The sequence below is a fragment of the Pistacia vera genome, unplaced genomic scaffold, assembly GCF_008641045.1.
Source record: "Pistacia vera cultivar Batoury unplaced genomic scaffold, PisVer_v2 Contig123, whole genome shotgun sequence".
Classification (NCBI taxonomy): domain Eukaryota; kingdom Viridiplantae; phylum Streptophyta; class Magnoliopsida; order Sapindales; family Anacardiaceae; genus Pistacia; species Pistacia vera.
Window position 1 is genome coordinate 359,627 of NW_022195282.1, and position 26,712 is coordinate 386,338.

The 26,712-nt window shown below is 35.0% G+C and overlaps 4 protein-coding genes across 5 annotated transcripts; 3 read left to right on the top strand and 1 right to left on the bottom strand.

The window, feature by feature from the left end:
• Window positions 1-4,290: 4,290 nt before the first annotated feature.
• On the bottom strand, window positions 4,291-9,897 carry LOC116116845 (zinc finger CCCH domain-containing protein 32-like). The gene is made up of 7 exons (XM_031402895.1): window positions 9,553-9,897; window positions 9,250-9,392; window positions 8,738-8,800; window positions 8,503-8,622; window positions 8,094-8,384; window positions 7,700-8,017; window positions 4,291-5,421 (listed from the first exon to the last, which is right to left on the bottom strand). The coding sequence occupies exons 1-7, from the start codon at window positions 9,638-9,640 to the stop codon at window positions 5,023-5,025; spliced, it is 1,422 nt and encodes a 473-aa protein (XP_031258755.1). The 5' UTR covers window positions 9,641-9,897; the 3' UTR covers window positions 4,291-5,022.
• Window positions 9,898-13,360: 3,463 nt separating this feature from the next.
• On the top strand, window positions 13,361-19,220 carry LOC116117379 (peptide chain release factor APG3, chloroplastic). The gene is made up of 15 exons (XM_031403421.1): window positions 13,361-13,696; window positions 13,818-13,874; window positions 14,148-14,228; window positions 14,314-14,371; window positions 14,463-14,566; window positions 14,973-15,024; window positions 15,572-15,621; window positions 16,263-16,328; window positions 16,538-16,702; window positions 17,086-17,158; window positions 17,279-17,411; window positions 17,793-17,850; window positions 18,089-18,136; window positions 18,621-18,704; window positions 18,861-19,220. Exons 1-15 carry the CDS (start codon window positions 13,544-13,546, stop codon window positions 18,930-18,932), a joined length of 1,254 nt encoding a protein of 417 aa, XP_031259281.1. The 5' UTR covers window positions 13,361-13,543; the 3' UTR covers window positions 18,933-19,220.
• Window positions 19,221-19,622: 402 nt separating this feature from the next.
• LOC116117364 (spermatogenesis-associated protein 20) lies at window positions 19,623-25,164 on the top strand. 2 transcript variants are annotated; one of them, XM_031403408.1, is made up of 15 exons: window positions 19,623-19,981; window positions 20,097-20,169; window positions 20,274-20,295; window positions 20,388-20,466; window positions 20,611-20,643; window positions 20,856-21,004; window positions 21,281-21,437; window positions 21,925-22,165; window positions 22,383-22,624; window positions 22,958-23,221; window positions 23,368-23,478; window positions 23,907-24,131; window positions 24,233-24,436; window positions 24,527-24,703; window positions 24,794-25,164. In XM_031403408.1, the coding sequence occupies exons 1-15, from the start codon at window positions 19,730-19,732 to the stop codon at window positions 24,995-24,997; spliced, it is 2,433 nt and encodes an 810-aa protein (XP_031259268.1). In that variant the 5' UTR covers window positions 19,623-19,729; the 3' UTR covers window positions 24,998-25,164. The 2 variants fall into 2 exon arrangements, with proteins under 2 accessions (XP_031259268.1, XP_031259272.1); XM_031403412.1 differs by lacking the exons at window positions 19,623-19,981; window positions 20,274-20,295.
• Window positions 25,165-25,304: 140 nt separating this feature from the next.
• Window positions 25,305-26,712, top strand: LOC116117386. Its single transcript, XM_031403434.1, has one exon. The coding sequence runs from the start codon at window positions 25,397-25,399 to the stop codon at window positions 26,612-26,614; it is 1,218 nt and encodes a 405-aa protein (XP_031259294.1). The 5' UTR covers window positions 25,305-25,396; the 3' UTR covers window positions 26,615-26,712.

Genomic DNA, 26,712 nt, shown 5'->3' on the forward strand with positions numbered 1-26,712 from the left:
GCTTGATATTGATATAATTGAGATTAGTTCATGTTACATCGCCCACATATACCTACGCATTTATTCCTTTTATCATCCCAATAAATAAATGTGATCCTAAAGAGGTAACTGTAGGATTAATCATGACAAAGATTGCATCGATCAGGTGGTAATGATGGTCCCATCAAATTGATGTTTTTGTGTTGCCATTTACTTATTGGTAGGTGGCCTTTAACCTTTTATTTAACAAGAAAAATCTGATGTTCAACTGGTTTAGATCATTCATCGTATTTATCCTTCACTTTCTTTCAAGGGAAAAAAATATTGTCACTGGATCGAGATGACTTGTACTTAATATTTTATCTTTTGCCTTTACGCTGTCTTCTGTTTGTTTCCCCATCTCTGGCAATCTGCTTCCATTTTCTGGCTCCTTTGGAACAGGACATGAAAATTCACTGTTTGAAGTATAACAGTAAATTCTACCAGAAGTTTAAAATATATGTATATATTTTATTTCTGTGTCTGGCAGAGGCAAATAATAAGACTGCCAATTGAAGAATTAATAATGAGAGTCAAGAAAGGTAGCATAATGTTTGAGTGGGCAGTGGAGATACCTTTTATAGCGTAGACCCAGAACTGAGGTGGGTGAATGAGTTGTCAACATGGAATCTTACTTTGAAGTTTTAATTTTTGTTTGTGTGGGTTCAAACTCTTTGGGGAAGGCTTGATTTTCCTGTATAATCCTTGAATTTGTTGAAAACTAAAGGGAAACAAAAGCTAAAAGCCAAACGGATTTTTTCTTTTTTTTAATATTATTCCTCCTGTTAGTACACATGAAGGTGAAAGCAGTATGAATGATTAATGGAGGTGGTGAGCAAAACAGAAGGTTTGTGGCCACAATCATAGTGATACACACAACATCTGAGCCCACCATACTAATGCATATGACCCATCATATTATATGCTGCACTACTCCTTCATCGCATGTGTAATCTTAATTGATCGTGTGGGTGGCTTCTTAATTATGTTACTGTTATGTCTAAAAAATCAGGACTTACGTAAACTTACATCAACAAGCATCAATCAGAGTTCAGGAAGACTTTCCACCGTCACGTCGCCCCAAGACAGAAAGGATACTGCTGTCATCAACTCAACAGGTTCAGGTTTTGTTTATAAGTGAATGGGGATCGCACACCTGTCCAAGCTCCAAATAATTTGAGGATATTTCCTAAATTGTCAGTCAATAGGAGGCAAGGAATGACTTACACGACACCTATCCACTTGCAGACTTGTAATCATTACCTTGAATTCAGCTATTATAAATAGAAGATTCCCCCTCTCATTTTGAGGATCTTTTACTTTCATAACAATTAATAACAAAGACAACCTACAAGAAAGAGACTGACTTAATATTTTATCTGAATACTCAGTCATTGTACCTTTACTCGCTATTCGTTACACACGACTTCTTGTAACACTCACTTACATAAAAGAAACAGTAGATGTAGGGAACGTTTTAAGCATCCAAACCTCTATAAAAATCATCTGTCTTATTTATTATTTAGTCGTTGCATTCAATAGCTTTGTAACCTTGTCCTAACTTCAAAATCAATTAATCACGTGTAATTTTTAAGGTATGTTTAACACTTTACACGTGCAAGGTTATTGGTGTCAAAATCAAGCATCAACGGTAACTATCATCAATTTTAAATAGCTTAAGTTCCCCTATAAACACCAAATCGTCACCGCTGCATCTTGTGATCAAAATAAATTGGGTTTTTTTTTGGGGGGAATTCTGATTACGACAAGTTTTACTGTTTTTCAAGGGTAGTAACCCTAGTTAACCGCATGAAATTGAGGATGTTGGGCCTAAATGTACCCGAGCAAGGCCAAATTTAGGTGGGTCCTTGGACTTTGTGCTTCACATCCATATCATGGTCATGGGCCATTGTCCTACATGGGGTGCCGTGTCCAATCAACCATTAAGCTGTTCCCTCTTCCAAGTACTCGGAACCAAAGCTTTTAAATGTTGACAGAAAGAGGTTTAAGTTAAATGAATGAATGTAGAACCAATTCTCTTTTTCTTTTTTACTTATTTGTAGCAAGCTATGGGCAACTGGAAGTGAAAAGTAATAATAATGCTTTTGGCCCAAGTGAAGATGGTTAATGAGAAAAGTAGCTTTTTTATCTCACCGACAATACAAATCACTTTGATTCCATTGTCCTATTCCCATAAGACAAAAAAGGCCGCATGCGCATCTACTAATTCAAATGTTTTGAATTGGGGACGTTTTTTAAGATTAGGATTAGGATAATTTTATTTAATTTTCTAGGACTTGATAAAAAAAATAAAATAAAGGTAAAGCGAGTTGAAACATTTTATTGTGTATTTGTGTGCACTTTTTATCAAACTAAAATAAAGCTAAAAGCTTCTCGTTTCTTTAAAAAGGAGCTATCTTCGGAATATAACATATTTATATCAACTTTGTGTAATATGTTCAGCAGCAGAGAAATAATGAAATACAGAATAAAAGCAAAACAGGAAAGCGCAGTAGTGAAAGGCATCCAGTTCCAACAATTTAAGGTGTTTAAAATTACAAGGTATGAGTAAGAAGTGAATGATTTGTCATAAAAAAATGTCTTCTACTACGCCACTACTGACTACACCTCCAATTACGTTTCCTTCCACAAACCAATCCAAGTTTCTTTTGTTCCATTATTACTTTCACTTGCTGGATCACACCACACCTCTTCAATCATCCATCAACAAATCCCCACATTCCCACTGTTTTAAGATACATATATTCATTTCAACTATCACCCTAATCTTTAACACACAAAAATGCACCTGCTGTACCAACAATGCTTTTTACCACTCACCTCACCCTCACTTCAAGGTTAGTATAGTATCCAAGAGTTCGGAATGCAAACATTTTGTTTTCACTGTAAAACATCTTACCAACAAAGTTCATAATGACTAATGTATTCACATAGAACCAATCAGACACAATACTCTAATTTTTCTTTTCCATCATCTCAAACACTCACTAACTCAAATTCCCAAGCTCATTAACGACTAACCTTTTGCCATATAAACATCAACTATATTCACAGATATTAACATTGCAATATAATACTTAAAATTTTACAGCAATCTTAACCATAAATAAACTAATTCTCAAGGTCCCACAATGTCTTGTCTTATCTTATATAAATCAATGGAGAGAAATAAGAGAATTTTTACAAAAGCTTTCTCAGTCATCCAATGAATATAAAAACCCTTAAGGATACTAGTTCTCTNTGGTTAATGAGAAAAGTAGCTTTTTTATCTCACCGACAATACAAATCACTTTGATTCCATTGTCCTATTCCCATAAGACAAAAAAGGCCGCATGCGCATCTACTAATTCAAATGTTTTGAATTGGGGACGTTTTTTAAGATTAGGATTAGGATAATTTTATTTAATTTTCTAGGACTTGATAAAAAAAATAAAATAAAGGTAAAGCGAGTTGAAACATTTTATTGTGTATTTGTGTGCACTTTTTATCAAACTAAAATAAAGCTAAAAGCTTCTCGTTTCTTTAAAAAGGAGCTATCTTCGGAATATAACATATTTATATCAACTTTGTGTAATATGTTCAGCAGCAGAGAAATAATGAAATACAGAATAAAAGCAAAACAGGAAAGCGCAGTAGTGAAAGGCATCCAGTTCCAACAATTTAAGGTGTTTAAAATTACAAGGTATGAGTAAGAAGTGAATGATTTGTCATAAAAAAATGTCTTCTACTACGCCACTACTGACTACACCTCCAATTACGTTTCCTTCCACAAACCAATCCAAGTTTCTTTTGTTCCATTATTACTTTCACTTGCTGGATCACACCACACCTCTTCAATCATCCATCAACAAATCCCCACATTCCCACTGTTTTAAGATACATATATTCATTTCAACTATCACCCTAATCTTTAACACACAAAAATGCACCTGCTGTACCAACAATGCTTTTTACCACTCACCTCACCCTCACTTCAAGGTTAGTATAGTATCCAAGAGTTCGGAATGCAAACATTTTGTTTTCACTGTAAAACATCTTACCAACAAAGTTCATAATGACTAATGTATTCACATAGAACCAATCACACACAATACTCTAATTTTTCTTTTCCATCATCTCAAACACTCACTAACTCAAATTCCCAAGCTCATTAACGACTAACCTTTTGCCATATAAACATCAACTATATTCACAGATATTAACATTACAATATAATACTTAAAATTTTACAGCAATCTTAAACATAAATAAACTAATTCTCAAGGTCCCACAATGTCTTGTCTTATCTTATATAAATCAATGGAGAGAAATAAGAGAATTTTTACAAAAGCTTTCTCAGTCATCCAATGAATATAAAAACCCTTAAGGATACTAGTTCTCTTGTATCTCGAAATCAAGTTGCAATAAGATGCCTTCTTGGGACCTTCAAAATGTCCTCATACAACCTAGCAGATAGGGGCTACTACCCCTATGAAATCAAACAGGCAAGTTCAGGATAAAAAAAAAAAAAAAAAATTGGAAGTTTATTATCCCCATACTTTGAGAGAGAGGCATGGAATAGACAACAAAGTAACACAAGGAATTCGATCTAAGAAAGACATGAATGGCATAGCTGAGTATTTTGTGGAACTAATAATCCTTTCCATTGCATAACTGATCATGACACATAGATACAAAAGATCCAAAGTTGAACAAGGGGGAATCTGACCTGATCGGTGGCTCTATTTCAATTATTTGGGAGAAAGAGGGAGAGTTCATATGTTGTTCGCTATTGAAGCTTATTTTAGATGGACATATAAAGATGATCATATAAGACAATCAGTCCTATGGTGAGGTAAGCCAGATTGACTGATAAAGCTTGACAACTATAAGTAAACTCTGCACAATTGACTATAATTTACTGAGATCTATAAACAAGAAACATATAAAGACAAGAGAAACCTCATTGTGAGGGCTAATGAAGAATCACTTTCATGTTATAAATCAACTTGAACGACGAACTTCAACACCCTGCCTTGTACTTCTGCTACTGCTTAAGGGAACAGAAGTCTGACCTGAGAGCTGCAAGTCAGAAAGAGGACCAGGCCCGGTCTGAGAGAAAATCAGACCAACCGAACTACTGGAGGTACTTCCAGAAGAAGGGATTCTGCTCAATAAAGAATCCTTCTTGGATCCTGAAATCAGTTCAGGCCGCAGATCAGAAGAGGATGGAGGGGCCAGAGTAGACAGCAAAGACCCAACTGGGTAGGGAGCAACAGGCATTTCAATGAGAGAAGATGCAGATGGACTATATCTCATTGTGCCCACTGGATGATCAAATTTGCACGTGGAGCCAAACTTGCAGTATCCATTCTGCACGTAGAAAGTACAAGGCTGCACCCCCTGTTTTCCAAAGAATAATCATATAAAAGCATTCTGAAGGGATGTATACTGATTACCACACAACGGATCTCAACATCATAAAATTTTCATAAGTACCAAGCAATACATAAGTGGTTCAAAATATTAATATTGCTCAGAACAGTGGAAAACATATAGAAAATGAATAATTTGGATGAGATATCATCATTCTGTTACATCAGTATTCTAAAACAAAGCATATTGATTACAAAGACACGGCATCTCAACATCACAGTGCATTTATGCCGAGGTTCATTCCTTATAAACCTCTTAAGCCATCCCTAATGCCCTGCACAAGTCATGCCAAATTACCCATATGCTCTCTACAATAAGGCTACAAGAAAGTAACAAATTAAAAGGCATTTCAAGAAGAGAATAATTTTACACCAAACATGCTCCTTCCATCTATTTGTTAGTGAAGTTATTAAAATGGAAGAAATGTGAATCAAATATTGAATACCACTGAATTAAATTAGATCCTGGGTAGGAAAAACAAACTGATGCTTTCAACAGTTGAATAGACACATGGATGCAACATACTTGGGTAATTTCTAGATGGCAATTCCATATCATAGAACATTTCAATTACATACCAGAATTTCAGAATAGCAACTATGATTTGCTTTAAAATACAAACTTTATTTACTAACCAAATGTACCCTATATTAATTTCAAAAAAGAAAATATATATCATAATAACAAACAAGATTCATTAAAGAATCCTAGAATAATAGCTAAATGATGAACAAAATTTATTGATATATTGTTGGGTAAGATAAGTTTCCATTAGACCTCACTGATCCATAGTAATGTTTCCACCACATCAATCCAGCTGCTACTTGACCTCAAACAATGCGTGAATAGAAGAAAGAAAGAGAAAATTAAAATATGAAGCAAACAGAATCTCATTCAGTTTGACCAATAGCCAGAAATTAACCCAATTTCATTAAACATGATCAAAACAGAAAAAGAAAAGACAATTTAAAAAGAGAGAAACATAAGTAAGAGAGTTTTGTACTTCTAATTTTTGTTAAACACTCCTGGCCAAGTTTAATCAGGTCAACCACCACAATCAAACTTCTTTTATTAGTTACAGGAAGAAAAATGAAAAAGAGGGTAAAATTCATGACCTCAAGTTGAAAAAGAACAGGAATTTAAGGGTACTTGCTAAAAGTGGATATTAGAATCAGCCAGATCTTTTGAACCAAAAAATAGAAGATTGACCAAAAATAATTGTTGGTTTATTCCCAACACCAACGAATCTATCTTTAAAAAAACAGATCCATTTTCAGGATTTTTTAATACACTCTTTTCTAAGTAATACACAAAAAGAATGTTTTTGAAAATATGACGAAATTAGCAACACTCAAATCGATTTATTTTACCTCCTCCTGATTATGTTATTACTCTTATCATGGTAGCTTCAGTCTAAATTAAGCTCCTTTAAGCAAACTTTAATTTGGCTCCTGTACTTTGACACAGGTAAACATGCCCACAGATGCAGATTGTAGTTCAGTGATGTGTTGCTTATAGACAATAAAATCTCTACTTACAAATTGGTGGCCATATTTATGTCTCTCTAACATGCATATTTTAAAAGTGAACTTTAATGTAATGTGCAGACCTAGCCTACAATATAGGAAACAACAGAAATTTTCAAAATCAGTAACAGTTACATGAAAAATAGAAGTACTTTAAAATCATGGATTGAAAGTCTACATTGTAGAACATGGCACACAAAATCTGGAAATCAGAAACAATAATTTCAAATAAAAACAAAAGTATCTTACAATCATGAATTGAAAGTATGAAAATAGGCCAGACAAAAAGAAAAGCACTTATTAACGCTTCAAGGTTTGATCCAAGAAAGTTGCACAAAATTCTGTCCTGCAACCTTAGCTATCAAACAACTCCAACCTTACTAAAATCCTAAAAGTTTAACTCCGTCCTTTAAAAAAAAAGGAAACATAATGAGGGAGAAAAGGAGGAAACGACAACTGTAAGATGTACAACATAAATCTGATGAATTTTCTAAGATGGTTGCAAAATAAGTGCATAAAATAAAACTTGAAATATGAAGCCAACCTAACAAAACACAAAATCCTCATGTTTAATCTTCTATATCAACCTTAGGAGACAGAATAACATATAAAGGGAATCCTCTCTACACTTAGGTCATTTTAAAACCCACAAACACAGAGAATACTGATCAACAACATTTAGCATAGAGCGCGGTAGAAGAAGATCAGTAAATTCATACCGGACGCAAAGGGAGACCAAGCGGGCTAAGGGCACAGTTTGATCTTGGTGCAATCCTATCCCGAGGATGATGATACCTACAAGATGATCCAAATTTACAGTCCCCAGTTTTCAAGAAGTACTGGCATTCAGGTTCACCAGGTCTCTCTGGAAAAGATTGTTCCTTCTGGCCACTACTTGAAAGACCACTAGAGGAAGGCAAGGAGGAATAAGGTCCAGCAAGTGCAGGCATTGAAGAAGATAGCTGTGTTACTCCATATAGAGAAGTTGCTCCAACTGCAGGTTGGGCACCAGGAGATAGCACAGGGCTTACAGGTGCCTACGTACACCAATGAGAGCATAAGAAGTACTGTATTTTGGGGAAATATCTCAAAATAAAACTGATCATATCATACCGAGTAAGGACTCCAACCAGAAAAAGGAACAACTCCAGGGGAAAACAGCACAGGACCATAAGCCCCCTGCACATAAGAACCAGCTAAAAGCGGAGGTCTCGCTACCCTCAAGCTGGTGGATGCCCCACTGTACTGTTCAGGCATAGGAACTGAAGGAGACTGCACCGGAGGATAAAACTGAGGTGCAGATGCCGGCGTTGATGTGCCAGCTGGTTGAGGATGATGGAATTTACATGTTATACCAAACTTGCACTGCCCCGTTTTCAAATAGTAGGAGCATTCTTTTTCACCCTGTTAAAACTAATCAATGTAAGAAGTGAAATCTATCAAGAATGCATACCATCAATACATATAAATTCCAAGAGATAAGAAAAAAAGGAAAAAAAGAAAAGCAACTGATAATTCAGACCGGTCGTAGTGGGTATCCATATGTATTCATTGGAACATGACTCATGGAACCACCTGAATGTTTGGGATGGTGGAATTTGCAGGATGCACCAAATTTACAGGTACCGGTTTTCATGTAAAACTGTTCATCAAGAAAGAAAAATACCTTTAAAGGTAAACAAAAGTTTTTAATAGTACAACAAAAAAAGAGAATACCGGCATATTGTCCAAAACACTGCCTTCCATTAAAAATTTACCTGACACAGTGGTTCCCCTGGTCGTTCTGGGTATTCCCCAGTAGCCCTAACTGCAGCCTCAACCTAAGCAACATTAAAACCAGATAAAAACCAGTGAAACCCAATACTCATATGAACTTACAAAATTATTGTTCAACCATAAAATAGAAGTAATGAAACAAAATTCATATCTGAATCAGAAAACTATCACACTATGGCACAGGCTAATGCAGAGCTTTCATTTCGTTGTAGCCTAAACAAAACTACTCAAGTTCAACATAGTCTAGGCAAGTCTCGTCTTTTCCTCACCTTTCTGATATACCAAACATTTATTTAGATAATACACGCTTAAGTACACTAAGAAATCGTCAGAGTTCGCCACATCAAAACCTAACATACTTTTCACTACACAGTAATTACCTGTCAGTTAAACTCAAAAACTACACGCCATAACAAATACCCACACCACATAAACAGATTCTATTGCAATATACTGGCAATGATGAAGCAAGCCTCGAGCCAATTATATTTACCGCGGCACGATTTCGAGGGTGATTGTAACGGCACCTGTTACCATAGCCACAGACTCCAGTTCGCATGTAGTACACACAGTCGGGCACTCCGGGTCGCTCTGGATAGGATTCTGTGATCTTCAGGTCCAATTGCCACATCGATTCTAAATTTACCATAAACAAAAAACCCTAATTCATGATCACATTACATAAAGCCCTAGAACTTTTTTCTTTTTTACAAGAATAAAAAATAAAAAAGCATATTCTAAAACGACAAATGAAATGCAAGTGAAATTAAGTGAAATGAAATGTAGATAGACGGACCTTCAAGGCCGGTTGTAGGGTTCCATTTGGGCTGGTGACTGGACTGGGACCCATTCCTCGCCGTGTTGTTGCGACCGTACAACTCCATGGAATTATACTGAGCGTTAGAGAACGGGGAGGGTTCTGTATGTACAGCAGCTAAACCGAAATTAACAAACAACGGCGTTGTACAGAAGAGATTCTGGAATGTTGAAGAAAGATCGGCAAAGTTCGATCAAGAGTTTGGAGTTGGTTTTGTTGAAGAAGAAGAGAGATTGGAGATGCTTTCACTGTAAACGGAGCACTCTCTCACTCTCCATTGATACCGTACGGTTTGGTTTTGTTGCTTTTTAGCTTTGTTTTTGGTTGATTTTTTTTTTTTTTTTTGTGCTGTTTATATCCGTACCCGCCAAATAAAGAACCTGGAAAGGGTAATTTTCGCGGAATAGTTTAAAATCAGGTTTTGGACTTTAAACAGGTAACCGACACTGACCGTGGTCAAATTTACCGAAATATCCTCCGTACTATTCCCTGAAACTCGGTTGGTCGTGAATAGTGTTTAAATGCGAGAAAAGTGAGGTTTGTGATATTTGAGGAGGATAAAATCGTAAATTAAAGATATTGTACGACATATTTAATTAAGCGTGTGTTTATTGGAAATGGTGGTGAGTAGTCACGAGGGAGTGGTTTTTATTAGAGTATTTAAAAACATATTAGGCTTTCTTATTTTGGTCGCTGCACAACATGTTTTCATGTGCTTTGCCCCTCCATACGTGACCTACAATTTAATGTAATACCAACTACCCCCTTATATAAATCACCAATTTCCCATATCATATTAATTAATTAATAATTAAGTTTTAATGTAGATGTACTTGACGAATCAGGGACCAAAAGGTTATAGAGTTATGGTTTAGCTGACGCCAAAGGTGTGACTGTGATTTGTGAAGTGATACTTCACTTTACCACTGTGGAACCTGATTTGACGTATTGTTGTGGGAAGGGAGTTTTGTTTGTATCCTAAAAATTAAGCCATGCTCTCATGGAAAGTGAAATATTCTTGGCGGCCAACCATATTCATCCAATCATCATTTTTTTTTTTTTTTTTAAATTTAGAAAACAATTTCCTCTATCGACTCAAATGAAATTGATGATAATATTTAATCATTTAATTGGTTCCCATATTTATAGATAGCTCAATATGTATGCTTTAGTGAATTATTAAAGACGACTATGAGTATGGATTATACATTAAAATATAGAAAATTATAATAAAATCACAAATTATGTTTTGGTCATAAAAAATATTAGATTCATAATCTAATCTCACAATCTTCTCTTATAATTTTTAAAGTCTCATCAGCTTACTATAAATTTTACCTGCATAACCGATTACAAGTTCTAAATTGAGGATTATGAAAAAAAAATTATGAAATTAAGTTATAGAACTAATATTGCTTTTGGGTTACATATGGAATTAACTGAATCTATATGCAAATCAAGCTCCCAAAATAAGAAAGATTTGGTGAGGCATTTATTGCGACAGCATCATCCTAGAGACAACAATATCTTAAAAAACAAGATGTGCCTATATTTATGGTTTAGGTAAATACTAAAAGACATGTACCCAATATTTGGCGAATCTATAAGTTCTTAAAACTTTTATTTAAGTTGATTTTCATTATGTATGTAAGAGAACTAATCTTAAGCATTTTTTTTTTATTATTATTATTACATACAACTTATCTAATTTGGACTCTCATATGCTATTATGTATATGTGTTTCATTTGGACTCTCATATACTATTATATATGTGTGTTTACGTTTTTTAAAGAGGACAAGCTTCATCACCCCAAGCAAGTCTAGCAAGTGAAAGTTCAAGTCAAATATCAAACATTAAACATCAGTCAAGGGTAGCAGGTTAGTATTACATTTGTGCTTCAAATTCTTGTTAAATGGTTTCTTTTACAATTTTGTGACTTTAAAACATGGTTTATGATTGTTATGGTAGTGGAGCTATTCGTTCACAAAATCGAGTCACATGGGAGTTGCAACAATCTAGCGGATATAGAAATGTAGAGGGTTTTATGGTAAATGTGGTGTAATAGTTTTTGGGTGAATTGGGGGCAGCAAAATATAAAATGCGCAGGTTTTTTTAATGTGCAGATATGATACAATTCAACTGTGCAAATAGATAGAAATGGTTTATGTAGTTTTTGTAAAATGTTGTCAGTGTTGCAGAGGGCTTTTTTTGATGTAATATGCATTATTAATGGCTGGCTAAAAATATTTTTATGGAGTACTTAATTATGAAGTATTGCTTTTTAATATGATGCTATTATTGATTATACCATATGAGTTCCCAAGTGCTGCAATCTTTTTATGATAATGATTTTTGGAAAATTTAGACAATATGTGTTTGCATGTGTCCAGGATGTGTTTACAGATGTTGGGTGTGTCCAGTATGTGTTTGTGGAAGTTGTACCAAGATTTGTTTGTGGAGATTCAAGCTCACAAGATATGTCCAAGCATGGAGGAGAAGAAGTCCAAGCATGACAATATGTAATGTAGAGATTTATGAAAAATTACCGTTATATAGTACCCTTATAACATTCAATTAAAGAAATCTTCGAATAATAAAACGAACTTTCAAAAATATAGGGGCATTATTGTATTTCCACTTGATTTTCTTATTATTCACTACACCGTCATTATGGGTAAATATTAGTAAATATGAGGGTATTTTCAGTTTTTTACATGTTCATTCAATATTTTATTACCGAATAATGAAAAGTCAAAGGCTCAAGGGCAATTTGGTAATGAGATCCTCTACACCTATGTCAAAGGGCGAAAGTCAATAACGCTGTAAATTTAAGGGTTCAAATTTGCAATTAATGAAACCACTGATGGAAACTTGCAAATTCGCCAAACCTTGGGTGGGTATTTGTCTTTTACTCTTATGTAAATTCTAAACCATGGGCTACACGGTTACTACCACTGCAATTGTAAATTAAAGATATTTAAATATTTAGTTTGAAATGTTTAGTTTTAATCAAACTAAATATTTAATTTCAAACTAAATATTTAAATTTAGTAGTTTAAAATAAATGCAAATTTCTTAAGGTACATGTGGTCAACAAGGCTTTTAAATTTTGTGTGTCACATTTAACATCTAAGTTTTAACTACCTTAAGTATTGCAAAGATGATTGTTACATTTGAAGAGACAAGGAAAAACATATAATATCACAATTTTTTTAAACAAAATTTAAAGTATCAAATAAAAATTTATTTTGGAATTTGGATGATTAGAATTAAATATGACGTGTATAATAAATCAATTTTAAAATTGATATATGTTAAAAATGAAGTTTCAATCGTCAACCCGATCAAAAATTCCTCTCCATTGTTTAAAAATGATATAAGAAATTATTGAAAACATGTGATGTGACAAAATGAGTAAATAAATGTTTAAGTTTATTTCAAATTACCCCACACACACACACACACACACACACACATGTATATAGTGTGTGTGTGTGTGTGTGATGATATTATATTTAGCTCTCATGAATTAAAAACTTTGATTTTTTATATTTTTTTAACACATATATACCTCTACTAATCATAGGGGTTTATTGAATTATGATCCGATAATATTTTTTTGAACCCACGCACGTGTAATGACATTCACCTTCGAACTTTCTCATTTACCGTTGCGAAGAATTTTTGTTTATCAACGTTTATTTTTTAAATAAATATTTATATTAAAAAGAATTAGAGACAAAAAACAGAAGTCCAGACTCCAGAGCCCGGATAATGTAATGTGGGTTGCCAAACAAATAACGCCATCTCGTGTCACGCACGCCCATCACCAGGTTATCTAGTCTGCTCAACTGATATTGTGTGATGTTGTGAACCGCTCTTTCTCAAAATTTTCTTCATCTTATAGAATTTGAAATTTGTGCGCTCTTCTTTAAAAAAAAAAAAAAAAAAAAAAACAAAAGGAAGCTATGAATAGCTTAACAATGATCTCCACAGCTCGAATATACACGAATCTAAATCACTTGCCAAGACGAAATCATTTTGGCCGTGAGTTGAGAAGAAGTTATGTGGTCGTTAATCCCTCGCCGTCTTTTAGAACTCCAAGAATCGTTTGCACGGCGGTGAGTTGAATTTATTATCGCAAACATTAAAAAGAAATCTCAGTTGATTTTTGGTTTTATGTTTTCTTTTGTTGAGAAATGAATTTACTGAAACTATTAAAGGAATTAATATTTATTGCAGGAGCCTTATTTGATAACAAAACTAGAATCTGCTGAGAAGACATGGAAAGAATTATCGGTATGCTTCCATTTATAATATAAAAGTTTCTAATTAAATTTGCCCCTCGTTGTATTTGAATTTGAAATCTGTCAAATTTTTTCTTCTTTTTAACTAGATATCGGCTGTCATTTTTTCACTCTGATTATTAAACTATAAAGAATGCTGTATATACGTGCTTATTTGTTTAGTCTGAGGGAACAGAACCGAGGCTTAGAGTTAATTTTGTATGTGTTCTGACTATTGCTATGACAATTTGTAATTTTTGACCAAACATGGCTAAACGTATTGTAGGTCAAATTGGCCGATCCTGATGTTGTCTCGAATCCCAGTGAATACCAAAAACTGGCACAATCCATAGCAGAGCTTGATGAGGTAGTGCATTTCATCCTGCTTTTTCTCATTCCAGGGTAATTTTAATTCCTGTTGACCTAATCTTGCATTGTTCGTTTATGGGCAGGTTGTGTCCACTTTCAGAAGATTCAAGGACTGTGAGAAGCAATTAGAAGAAACCAGGGGTAATGCCCTCTTCATTACATATGTAAAAATTTTGGATGATTGGATTTTTGTGTTAATAATTATATTCTTCTTCCCTTTAATTCTTGCCAGCTTTGGCAAAAGAGGGTGGCAATGATGAAGATATGGCTGAAATGATAGCTTTTGAAATCAACTCTTTATCCAATGAACTCAAAGAGCTTGGGGAGAAGCTTAAGGTTTGTCTTTGCATTTTATTCATATGTCTTATTTTCAGGGTCATAAGTCAGGTTTCCCAAATGATTTGTTGGTTCATATATCAATTTGGTGCTTTGTTTTTGTTATTCTTCTTCTGTGTTTTAGGTGATGTTTAATTTACTTGATCTATCTTGCTCTGTTGCCACTTGAATTAGGGTGGATAAATATTGATGCTCATAGATTAGTCCAACTCAGATGTCTTTTTTTAAGTTCTTCATTCAATGGGCATTTTCAATGTTGAGTTTCATAGTGAAACAGTTATCCACTTTTGTTGTCCTTATCATTAATTCCTTTGCTTAGTTTAATTTGGATTGCTTTTCTAGTTATGCCATCTTTGATTTTGTCCCAATCGTATTCATATATCACTGATATTGCATATGGTGATAGGTACTACTACTTCCCACTGACCCTCTTGATTCAAGAAACATAATGCTTGAAGGTAACACCCATTTTTCTTCAGTGTTTCTTACCATGTATTTGATCTGAGTTTTTTTTTTTTTTTTTAATCATGTAAAGGAAGTGATGGTCTCATTCTTTATCTATTAAAAGCTTTTATGACTCACTTGAATATTTCTCTTTTAAGATTACCAAGGGTTACATAGATGCATTTTCGTCAATGCTATCCTCACATTTAAAGAGATCTGGGGAGTATGTTGAGTGATTAGATGGGCCATCAGCAAGCAAAAGAAATGGAAAATATTATAAAATCAAATTTAAATGGAGCACATGTCTGCTTGTCCCTTTTCTTGTTTTTGTTTGCGAATTTCTTGGAACATCTGAAAAAAAAAAAGAGAGTTATACTCCCCTCTTTACGATATTTTGTTTAGGATGATTGGACACTGTGTAGTTGTTTATTGAAATATAGACTTTGCTCAACGCTGTTGATATGATGAAGAAATGTCCTTTGCATAATTTCCTGTCTTTTTCTATTGTTTATTCTGCTTCATTCTAGCATAAAAATCTGTACATTTCATTCTCTTTTGCAGTAAGAGCTGGTACTGGTGGTGATGAGGCTGGATTATGGGCTGGTGATCTTGTAGGTACATGTTATTTTTGTCCTTCAAAATCTGTGGCATGTAAACATAGTGATCTTTTCTTTCTTCTCTCAAGGTGGATAAAAAAATAATAAAATTGAAGCATATAATAGGTGCTTGCTCTGACCCTTAATCAGGATTGGCTTGTAAATACATAGGACCAAAATATTTTCTGGACACTGTTTCTTGAATCATACGTGGAAATAGTCAGAAATATCTTTTTTCTCAGAGCCATGTCAGCTAACTTTCTCAGTTGGGAACACTTGAGGTCTTATCAAATAGGTATTCTAGCTTTTCACATTTTGCGTCTGATTGAAGTTGAATCGAAGCCATGTAATTGTATTATATCATTTACTGGTGTTATTAAGAAAAATCAAGCCATCGTTGGTCTAAAGTGAATGGATTACAACCTTGTTGACGAAGTTAAGGCTAGGCATTGCATTTTGATTTCTTATTTATTCCTGTAAAATTCAAGTTACTCAGATGCACTGTGTTATATTTGTTTATCTTTAATGCTTTCCCTCTAAAATGGAAAATTCTCAACTTTGGCTGGATATCAATTTCTGGTTAATGAAGACATACTTTTGAATTTTCTTTTGAACATACCCTAATGCACCTTATATATCTTCTTTTCATTGTAAAGGTCCGAATGTATCAAAAGTTTAGTGAACGGAATTCTTGGAAGTGTGCCCTAGTCTCAAGCTCTGAGGTATGTGTCATTAAATTGTTCAGATATTTTTTTCTTCAAATAAATCATTTAATGATATGGTAGCTCATATTGCAAATGCTGTGCTTGCCCTTAGTAAGGAACTTTACGTAAAAGTTCAAAAATGCCTGTTGTCAGTTCTCTTATTAATGTACTGGCAACTACATTGCATGGTTTTAATTTGACTGGTCTGATTTTATTAAATTTTTAAGGCTGAAAAAGGAGGATTCAAAACTGTTGTGATGGAGATCAAAGGGAATCGTGTCTACAGCAAATTAAAATATGAGTCTGGTGTTCACCGGGTTCAACGAGTGCCTCAAACAGAAGCTCAGGGTCGTGTCCACACCTCTACTGCAACTGTGGCCATCATGCCTGAGGTAGATGCCTGAGTTACATTCGGGTTTTGAAAGGATATTCATGTCAATGTTGTTTCTGTTGTATGTGAAAATGGACTTAGGCCATGCTGGCTTCAACTTGGGTGTCATGTGGGGTCATGGACTGAAAAATGCAGTATTAGAGCTTCCTTAGAATCTTAATGTCTTCTCTTGGGATGTGGTTTCTATTTGAAAATTTTCTTGGTAGATTCCAATTATATGGAACTTGATCCATGAATTGCATTGATACATCACCTCAATTCCTCATATGTAGATTGTGGTTGCGTATATGTGTGTGTATGTATATATACTCTTGATTTAGGTTTTATTTTATTTTTCTAAATAATTTAGTTAATATTTGCTTAATACTCTTATCTGTTTTTTAGGCTGACGAAGTTGAGGTGGAAATTGACCCAAAAGACATAGAACTTACAACAGCAAGGTCTGGTGGCGCGGGAGGTATAAATAGCAAATGTTGAAATTTAGTCTTCACTAAATGAATCAAGTCACAGTCCGTCAATTTTGCCAGGAGTTGAGAAACCCTCTATAAGTCATCTATTGTACATGACTGTCATGCAGGACAGAATGTCAACAAGGTTGAGACAGCTGTCGATCTTGTCCACAAACCAACGGGAATCCGCATCTTTTGTACTGAAGAAAGGACTCAAATTCAGAACAAGAATCGTGCTCTTCAGCTGCTCCGAGCAAAATTGTGAGCATTGACTTCTTTATTTATCTTCTATTTTTTTATTAGTAATTTATGTTTTGAATAAGTTCCTTTTCCTTAAACTTTATTTGAATTCATTCTCCTAATATTTGATGATGCCTATTTTTTCTTAAGACTGGTCTATGAACAAGGAAGATAATTAAACTTAAGACTGGTCTATGAACAAGGAAGATAATTAAACTTTCTTGAGTTTTTTTCCTGGACGAAAGTATATTGAAATTGTTTATGTAGTTTTTCATGTACTTTTTCTCCCGTGTTTATTAGATGCATTAATGCACTAAGATGTGTAGTTAATTCGCCCCCCCAATTTCATATACTCATATCAACTATTCTGGTAAGTTTTGATCACTCGTCTCCTTGTCACAGGTATGAGATTAAAGTAAGGGAACAACAGGAGAGGATAAGGAACCAACGGAAGTTGCAGGTATGTTTGTGTTCAGATGTGTTTTAAGATGCATGCAAGCTTCCAACATCATACAGGCACAATGCTTAGCATGTCAACTTGCAAATCCTTCAATATTTTATTCCATTGCATGATTTGATCAATCTAATGTGTTTGCATGGGAATATATTGATTTGATCTATATGACTGCATTCTTTTAAACATGTACTTGTTTAAATGTCCTTGAATTAGGGGCCTCATGATACTTTTGTCAATGCAGGTTGGTACTGGTGCTCGTGCAGAAAAGATACGAACATACAATTACAAGGTACGTTCATGATACTGCTTTTGCCTTGAGCTTAGTGTTGGGGTACCTCTGGACTTTTGAAAATTTACAGACCTTAATATACCTCTCTGAAGGTAAAAGGAATTGAATGGATTGGTTGGTTAGGAAGGGAGATAAGGCAAGAAATGACTGGTGCTGTGGAGAATATATATCTCAGCACCGAGTTTCAAATAAAATTCTCTGCTTGTATTTCAGTATCAATAAAGCATTCAACTGTTAGTATTGACACTGTTGGTGTCAGCATGTAAATGGACTTGTTGCTTGAAAGAGGTTACAACAATCTCATAATTTTGTCACATCAGTTTGTATAGAACAATGGTATGAATAAGATGTAAGTGTAGTATCGTTTTATAAAACTAGTATCATTTTGAATAATCTAATGACATGTTCTATATTGTTGATTTTTTTTTTTTTGAAATTAGAGATATTTCTGGGAGCTTATAACTTTTTTATTGCATTCAAAAAGGACAACAGAGTTACTGACCACCGGCTAAAAATGAATTTCGAACTCACATCGTTTCTTGATGGCAATATAGAGAATGCAGTTCAGGTACCATTCTCTTGTCATTGGAATGTTTATTTGTTCTCATGTTTTGGTTTTAATATATAGATACTCGTGCAAAGAAATTTTGGAAATTTAATTAGCAGACTTCATAGAAATGCTATGGAGGAAATGATTTACTACTGAAATTCTTTCCTCTTGTAGGCTTGTTCTGCTATGGAGCAGAAGGAACTGTTAGAAGAACTAGCGGAGTCTGTGGGTGCACCATCTGGCTGATTTTTTGCACTCTGGTAGATTCGTTTGAAAATTAGGGTGTGCCTAGAAACAAAAGGACGAAAGCTGTGGTGGAATTGCTTTTAACCATGAAGAAAACTACAACTGCGCTGCATTGATGTTGTCTGCACGGATGTTGCTTCCCCATGTCAGCAATCTTTCCGAGGCAGTTCAAATTGTTCGAATGCTGTGCATATTGTAAAGATGCACGAATTGGCTGTATTGTATAAAACCTGTTGATGGTCTGAACAGAAGTCAAAATGGTTTATAAAATTTCAATTATAATGTTAATTAGTGCCACGTCATGTTTAAGCTCTCTTACACTTTAATTTGGGTTTTTATTGGAATGGAAAGTGCTTTGGCAAGGCCTTACTATTAGATATTATTAGAATTTTTATCAGTTGATAGTTTTAAAATCTTAAAAAATCAGTTGAGGTGTATCCAAATCGATTTGACTTGGACGTCCGGTGATTTAAAAAAAAAAAAAAAAGGAAAATAAGTTTTTAAGTCTAAACAATTTTTAGTGCTAGAGGTGCGAAGTTGAAAGTGATCTAATTTAAGAAATGTTAGTCCACACAAATGTAGACTATAGAAGTTGGGCCAGTTGTCAACATGAGACGAACTAAGCCAAACTTCCACGTTTCACGTATAATGACTTATCGCTAACCCCCGAACATATGGCATTGGCAACTCCTCTAAAATCTTCCTTCTCCACTGTGCATAACAAACACCGCTTCATTGTTAGTAACTTTATAAATCCGCCTTCCCCTTCTTTCCTTTCAAACAACCCCTCTAATTCTATGCTCAAAACACTGCTATGCTCTTCATTTCTCCTTCAAAATACCTATTTATACTCGTTGCCTAGAAAGTTCCCTTACTCATTTAAACCTTTTCGTTCACCTTTCTCCTTCATTTACCCTCGACCTATTCACAACTGCAAAGTGTTGGCTATGGCTGCTCCAACTACCACATCGACTTCTGATCCTCACAAGCATTCTAACCGTCTTGCAACTGAGCATAGCCCTTATCTCCTTCAACATGCGCATAATCCTGTAAGCAAAAAGTTCCTTATTTTTTTCCAGCTTTATTATCTTTCTGGCTTAAATAGAGAATGTTTCAACGATGGGTACATCATTAATTTGAAGCTTTTTTCCTTTAATTCAACAGGTTAATTGGTATCCATGGGATGAAGAAGCTTTTGCTGAAGCAAGAAAGAGAAACGTACCCATCTTCTTATCAAGTGAAATCTCTGCTTCTTATTCACTATTCATTTGTTTTACCTTGTAATTTGCAAAATTATGCGCTAACATGTAGCTAATTTTGATTATTTGGATCTCTTTGAAGTTGGATACAGTACCTGTCACTGGTTAGATTTCGTATCTGTTCTTGGAAATTAATTTGACGTCTAGTGAACTCAAAGTTATGACGACTAACTGTATGGTGTAAATGATTGACAAGGTGCCATGTAATGGAAGTGGAGTCCTTTGAGAATGAAGAGGTGGCAAAATTGTTGAATGATTGGTTTGTTAGCGTTAAGGTGAGTTCACGGATCGATTCTTGAATACTTATAGTAGTTTGTAATAGTATCTCATATTTTAGTTTATGTGTTTATCAGAATTAGAAGCGAACACTCTTGTAGCTGTACATTTCTGTATTCTGTTCTAACACTTTAGTGCAACAGGTGGATCGAGAAGAACGACCAGACATTGATAAGGTAAAGGCTTTTTATCCTCATATAAGCTGTTGGAATACTGCGATTATCTTGACCAAATACATATCTTTAGCATTATGCAAATGTTCACAGTTTATGGGTTTCCCAGAAATAATGGGAAATATAAAAAAGATTACATCTGTTGTTGTGCTGGTTTAGTTGCACAGTTTCATGAAAGTAGCAATTTTCTAATTTCAATTTCATCAACATTTCAGGTGTATATGACATATGTTCAGGCTTTGTATAGCGGTGGAGGCTGGCCTTTGAGTGTCTTCCTTTCACCTGATTTGAAACCATTGATGGGCGGAACTTACTTCCCCCCTGAGGATAAATATGGAAGACCAGGATTTAAGACTATTCTTAAGTAAGAGTATTCTTTCTCTTGAACTAGATTATGTTCCCTTCCCATGGAAAAATAAGAAGCTTAAGTTATCTTTCCTTTTTCCCTACTTTATTATGGTGGTAATAGTGGCGAATATTCCTTGACCAAAAATTTCCAATTTGCAACACAAACAATTATTCTCTGAAAATTGGATATGAAAATTTACTCATCAAAAAATTATGTAAAAGGAAAAGAAACTATAATTACTGTATTATTTTATGCCACCTCTACCTATCTGATATTACTGAGCTCTTTCAGAAAGGTGAAAATTGCCTGGGATAATAACAAGGATGAGCTTATTCAGAGTGGAGCCTTTGCTATTCAACAGCTGTCGGAAGCATTATCGTCAAGTGCAAGTTCAACTAAATTGCCAGATGGACTTCCACAAAATGCATTGCACCTATGTGCAGAACAAGTAAAGTTCATTCTACATCCATTCTTTTCAGGTGTTTTTACCACCAAAAAGAAAAGTCAAGAAAAAGCTTCTGTTTCCTCTGGGATTAATGTGATTCATAGTCCCTAGAATTTGCTTGATAGGATTCATTCCAGTTTCTTAGTTTCAATAGATTCCATGATTGCATGGGTGACTACTGTCACCATACTTATTTCTGCACCTTTGGTAGAACTACAGCACTTAAGAATTGCTGCACCCACTCTCTCTTTTCTCCTATATGTTCTCTTTTATTGTTATGGGGAAAGAATATGAAATACTATTGTAATTATTGGGATAAATTTGTTCTCAAGTCTAATTTTGAGAAAGCCTGTGCAGAGAAACTTTGATGGTTCTTTTCTTTTTATAATTCCTCTCTCAACGAGAATGTATGATTTTCAACATTTGCACTTCTTTGAGCTTTTACATTGTCGAAAGCTGCAGTCTATTTCTAAAGTATTATTTCTTTCAGCTTTCCGGAACATATGATTCACGGTTTGGTGGGTTTGGATCTGCCCCCAAGTTTCCTAGACCTGTTGAGATTCAATTGATGCTTTATCATTCAAAAAAGTTGGAGGAGACTGGGAAATCGGATGAAGCAAATGAGTCTAAAAAAATGGTTTTATTTACCTTGCAATGCATGGCAAAGGGAGGCATTCATGATCATGTTGGAGGTGGATTTCACAGATACAGTGTGGATGAGCGCTGGCATGGTTAGTTTTTTATTTTTTTGAAGAAATTACTGATTTTCTCATAAGATTATTATTTCATTTCTGATTAAGATGGTTTGGCACAGAGTCAACCATAAATGAAAAGTGGCTCCTTATAGCTTCCAATTTGATTTTTGATATTTCTTTATGTTCTTGTTGAAGACTGGTACCTTTTTCACATCTTTTGCAAACAACTGATGCTGTGGTCTTTTATCTGTAGTTCCACATTTTGAGAAGATGCTGTATGATCAAGGGCAACTTGCTAATGTTTACTTGGATGCTTTTTCCATCACTAAAGATGTTTTCTATTCATATGTATCCCGAGATATCCTTGATTATTTGAGAAGAGACATGATTGGACCAGAAGGTGAGATCTTTTCAGCAGAAGATGCTGATAGCGCTGAATCTGACGGTGCCTCTCGTAAAAAGGAAGGAGCCTTCTATGTATGGACCACCAAAGAGGTTGTTTTTTCTAACTTAATTACCACTTGTCCAAAAAGCTTAAGTTTGTAGGGAAATCTCAAAGCTCGAGAGTACAAGTATGGGTATAATGAAAGTATTTAACTAGGATTTTTGATACTATGTTTTTGATATTATACATCAAGAAAAACGATTTGTTCACCTAATTGGATTATTTACTATCTGATTTATTTATTTGTTTTTGTTAATTCAAATCTACATATTGGATGACACCAAATCTTACTCTTTTATCTTTTGGTGTAATGTTGGTCCTCTTGTTAGTTTGTGGTTACTTCTATTGATCTGGAATTTTCTACCTGGTTTTTCTTCTTTAAGGTTGAAGATATCCTTGGAGAGCATGCAAGTCTTTTTAAGGAACACTATTATATGAAGCCAACAGGAAATTGTGATCTTTCTAGGATGAGTGATCCACACAATGAATTCAAGGGGAAAAATGTGCTAATTGAACTGAATGAAACTTCTGCCTTGGCATCAAAACATGGCCTATCAATTGAAAAGTATCTTGATATTCTGGGTAAATGCAGAAGAAAACTTTTTGATGTAAGATCTAGTCGGCCAAGGCCGCATTTAGATGATAAGGTATTTTGCTTTGCTTATGCTCCTTAAAAGCAAAGATGAGGTAGTATCTGTTAAAATTAGGAACTCATTTGATAAAAGGCCCACAAATTCTTTTTGGCTTTCCTCTTACTGGTTATGCACACATTAACTGGTCAGGTGCTTGTTAGGTAATTGTTTCGTGGAACGGTCTTGTGATTTCTTCTTTTGCAAGAGCTTCACAAATACTCAAGAGTGAAGCTAAGAGCACTCTATTCAACTTCCCTGTTGTTGGCTGTGATGTAAGATTTATACCCCTTTGGCTTTGCCTGGCAACTTTAAATAATTAAATTGATTTTTATGTATACTTTGTTTCAAATGACAATGTTGCTGCAGCAGCCATCATTTTAACGTAATATTGAGGTTTGACACACTGATAATTTTGATTAATTGTCTACTTTATATTTTATCTGATTAAAGACATTCATGATCATAGTGCCCTCTAAACTAATGCTTGAGTGAATAATTTCAAACCATGTCTAACAGGCTTGCTCGTGGGTTGTTCACACATAGTACCCAAACAATTGGGTTATCAACATCTATAGGATTATTGATGTTCTAGTTCAGTGAATTTTAGGCTCCCTAGTTAATAGACTGATGTGATAGTGTTATGGTATTTTGCATCATTGGTTTGTTGGTTCCTTCATAAATTGCATCACTCAAATTGCAGCCCAAGGAGTATATGGAAATTGCCGAGAAGGCAGCGTCTTTTATTAGAAGGCATCTTTATGATAAACAAACTCAGAGGCTGCACCATAGCTTTAGGAATGGTCCATCAAAAGCGCCTGGATTTTTGGATGATTATGCTTTCTTAATATCTAGTTTGCTGGATCTATATGAGTTTGGTGGTGGATTATACTGGCTAGTTTGGGCGATTGAATTGCAAAAAACCCAGGCAAGAACTAAAATATATTATATGTGTATATATTTCCTCTAATATTTGTTTCAATTTTCTGCCTTGAAGCTTTGCAATTCACTTTTAAAATAATTTTCCAGGATGAACTGTTTCTTGATAGAGAGGGAGGAGGATTTTTTAACACTCCTGGAGAAGATCCTTCAGTTCTCCTCCGTGTAAAAGAAGACCATGATGGGGCAGAGCCATCAGGGAACTCAGTCTCTGTGATTAATCTTATGAGACTGGCCTCCATGGTTGCTGGCAGTAAATCTGATCATTACAGGCAAAATGCAGAGCATGTCCTGGTACATTATTGCTATGTGAAAATCGACTCTTGTTGAATACAATTTTGGTTCACGTGTGACAACCTGGCTTCAATTCTCATGGTTTTGCAGGCAGTTTTTGAATCAAGATTGAAAGAAACGGCTGTGGCAGTGCCCTTGATGTGTTGTGCAGCAGATATGCTGTCTGTTCCTTCGCGGAAGCACGTAGTCTTAGTTGGCCATAAAGCTTCTGTGGACTTTGAAAACATGCTTGCTGCGGCTCATGCCTCGTATGATCCCAACAAAACAGTAAGTAGAAATGTCTGCGTAATGATAGTTGCCATTTATACTAATTTGTTTCTCTGTTTCACTTATTATTCTTGATGCAACTTATGGCAGGTGATTCACATAGATCCCACGGACACGGAAGAGATGGATTTTTGGGCAGAAAATAATAATAACAGTGCCGTCATGGCGAAGAATAATTTTTCTGCGGACAAAGTGGTAGCACTCGTTTGCCAAAACTTCACTTGCAGTCCTGCTGTGACCGACCCTAAATCTCTGGAGCATCTGCTCTCAAAGAAACCATCCGTAATAGCATAAATCTTAGTTAAAAGAGTGTTTGTATATAATAATAACGTAGGTGCGCCGTAGATGTTAAGTCTGTGTTATGTGAGTTTTGTATTTAATCAAGACAATAAAAGTGCAGTGCATGAGGCGAGGAACTTAAATATATATAAGTGGAGTGAATAGTCGGTTGTTAATTATTATGATTTAAAATGTTTAAATTATAATATTTTCAAAAGTATTGTATATATCATCTCATAGACTAAATTCTCAATTGTAGTCATTTATTTATATGTATTTATCCATATAGCAAAAACATTGTCTCCATCCAGAGGCGGTGGGTTTGAAACCCAGCAAAGCATACTATCCACAGCCTCGACCACGGCGGGTTTTGTATTGACATAAGTGGGCAGGGCAACCGTTATTTTCGTGGATATGGCACTTATCAATAATCTTCGCGGTTTAAGATTAGTCTATCCAGCAATCCCCGGTGGTATTCTCTTCCCCAAAACCCTTACAAACTTCAGAGCTAATTTTAAACCCTATTTCGTTTCATCTCCTCATAAAACCATTATCATCAGTGCCGAAATCTCTGCAAAGCCGTCGCCAGCACAACAACAACAACAAAACTCTTTCACTGTCAGTTACCTCATAAACTCATGTGGGTTGTCCCCAGAAGCTTCAATCTCAGCTTCACAAAAACTACAGCTTCGATCCCGTGAGAGACCAGACGCCGTTTTGGCCCTTTTAAGAGATTATGGATTCTCAAAAACTCAGATCTCTAAGCTTATTAGAAAACGCCCTCGGCTTCTTTTAGCCGATACTCAGAAAACCCTTTTGCCTAAACTAGAGTTTTTTCATTCAATAGGTGTTTCACAATCTGATCTTACTAGAACACTTTCTTCTGACGTCACACTATTGACTAGAAGCTTAGAGAACCAAATTATACCTTCTTATAACTTCCTCAGGAGTGTTTTATTATCCGATGAAAAGATTGTTTCTGCTTTAAAGCGCACAACTTGGATTTTTCATGAAGATTATTCCAAGAGTCTGTTACCTAATGTTGGGTTTTTGAGTGAACTAGGGGTGCCACAGAAGTGTATAGCATTGTTATTGACTCATTTTCCAGAGGCTGTGATGCAAAGACATGAAGAGTTTTGTAAAACTGTGAGAGAGGTTAAGGAAATGGGGTTTGATACCCAGAAAACAACATTTGTGTTAGCAGTACATGTGATTTCTGGGAAGGGTAATAAGTCGATACGGAAACGGTGTATTGAGGCGTACAAGAGTTGGGGTTGGTCTGAAGACATGATTCTAGCAGCATTTAGGAAGCACCCGCATTGTATGATTTTGTCAGAGAAGAAAATCATGAGAAGCATGGATTTTTTTGTGAACAAGATGGGGTTGCCATCAGGAATGATTGCGGAATGTCCGGTGGTGTTGTTTTTTAGCATGGAGAAGAGAATTATCCCTAGATGTTCAGTTATTGAAGTTTTGTTGTCCAAGGGATTGATAAAGGATATAAGGTTAAGTACTGTGTTACTGCCTGCGGAGAAGTGCTACTTGGAGAGGTTTGTGATGAAATATAAGGAGGAAGTGCCTGAATTGATGAGTGTTTATAGAGGGAAGGTAGACTCTCGAGGTTTGATGTGAATTTGTTGAAACGAGGGAAGAGTTGTTTGTTTTTGTGCATTTCATTGTTACTTAAACTTGTTGGAATAGATGTAAAATATGTTTTTAAGTTAATGATA

Excerpts from the sequence above, each read along its gene's own strand:
- LOC116116845 (XM_031402895.1), bottom strand. The coding sequence starts at position 9,640 with ATGGAGTTGTACGGTCGCAACAACACGGCGAGGAATGGGTCCCAGTCC. Across the intron at positions 8,801-9,249 it reads ACCCTCGAAATCGTGCCGCG|GTTGAGGCTGCAGTTAGGGC; the intron begins GTAAATATAATT and ends AATGTTGCTTAG. Across the intron at positions 5,422-7,699 it reads TTGGTCTCCCTTTGCGTCCG|GGGGTGCAGCCTTGTACTTT; the intron begins GTATGAATTTAC and ends TTTGGAAAACAG.
- LOC116117379 (XM_031403421.1), top strand. The coding sequence starts at position 13,544 with ATGAATAGCTTAACAATGATCTCCACAGCTCGAATATACACGAATCTA. Across the intron at positions 14,229-14,313 it reads CCATAGCAGAGCTTGATGAG|GTTGTGTCCACTTTCAGAAG; the intron begins GTAGTGCATTTC and ends GTTTATGGGCAG. Across the intron at positions 14,372-14,462 it reads GCAATTAGAAGAAACCAGGG|CTTTGGCAAAAGAGGGTGGC; the intron begins GTAATGCCCTCT and ends AATTCTTGCCAG.
- LOC116117364 (XM_031403408.1), top strand. The coding sequence starts at position 19,730 with ATGCTCAAAACACTGCTATGCTCTTCATTTCTCCTTCAAAATACCTAT. Across the intron at positions 20,644-20,855 it reads AACGACCAGACATTGATAAG|GTGTATATGACATATGTTCA; the intron begins GTAAAGGCTTTT and ends TCAACATTTCAG. Across the intron at positions 23,222-23,367 it reads GGCCGCATTTAGATGATAAG|GTAATTGTTTCGTGGAACGG; the intron begins GTATTTTGCTTT and ends GGTGCTTGTTAG.
- LOC116117386 (XM_031403434.1), top strand. The coding sequence starts at position 25,397 with ATGGCACTTATCAATAATCTTCGCGGTTTAAGATTAGTCTATCCAGCA.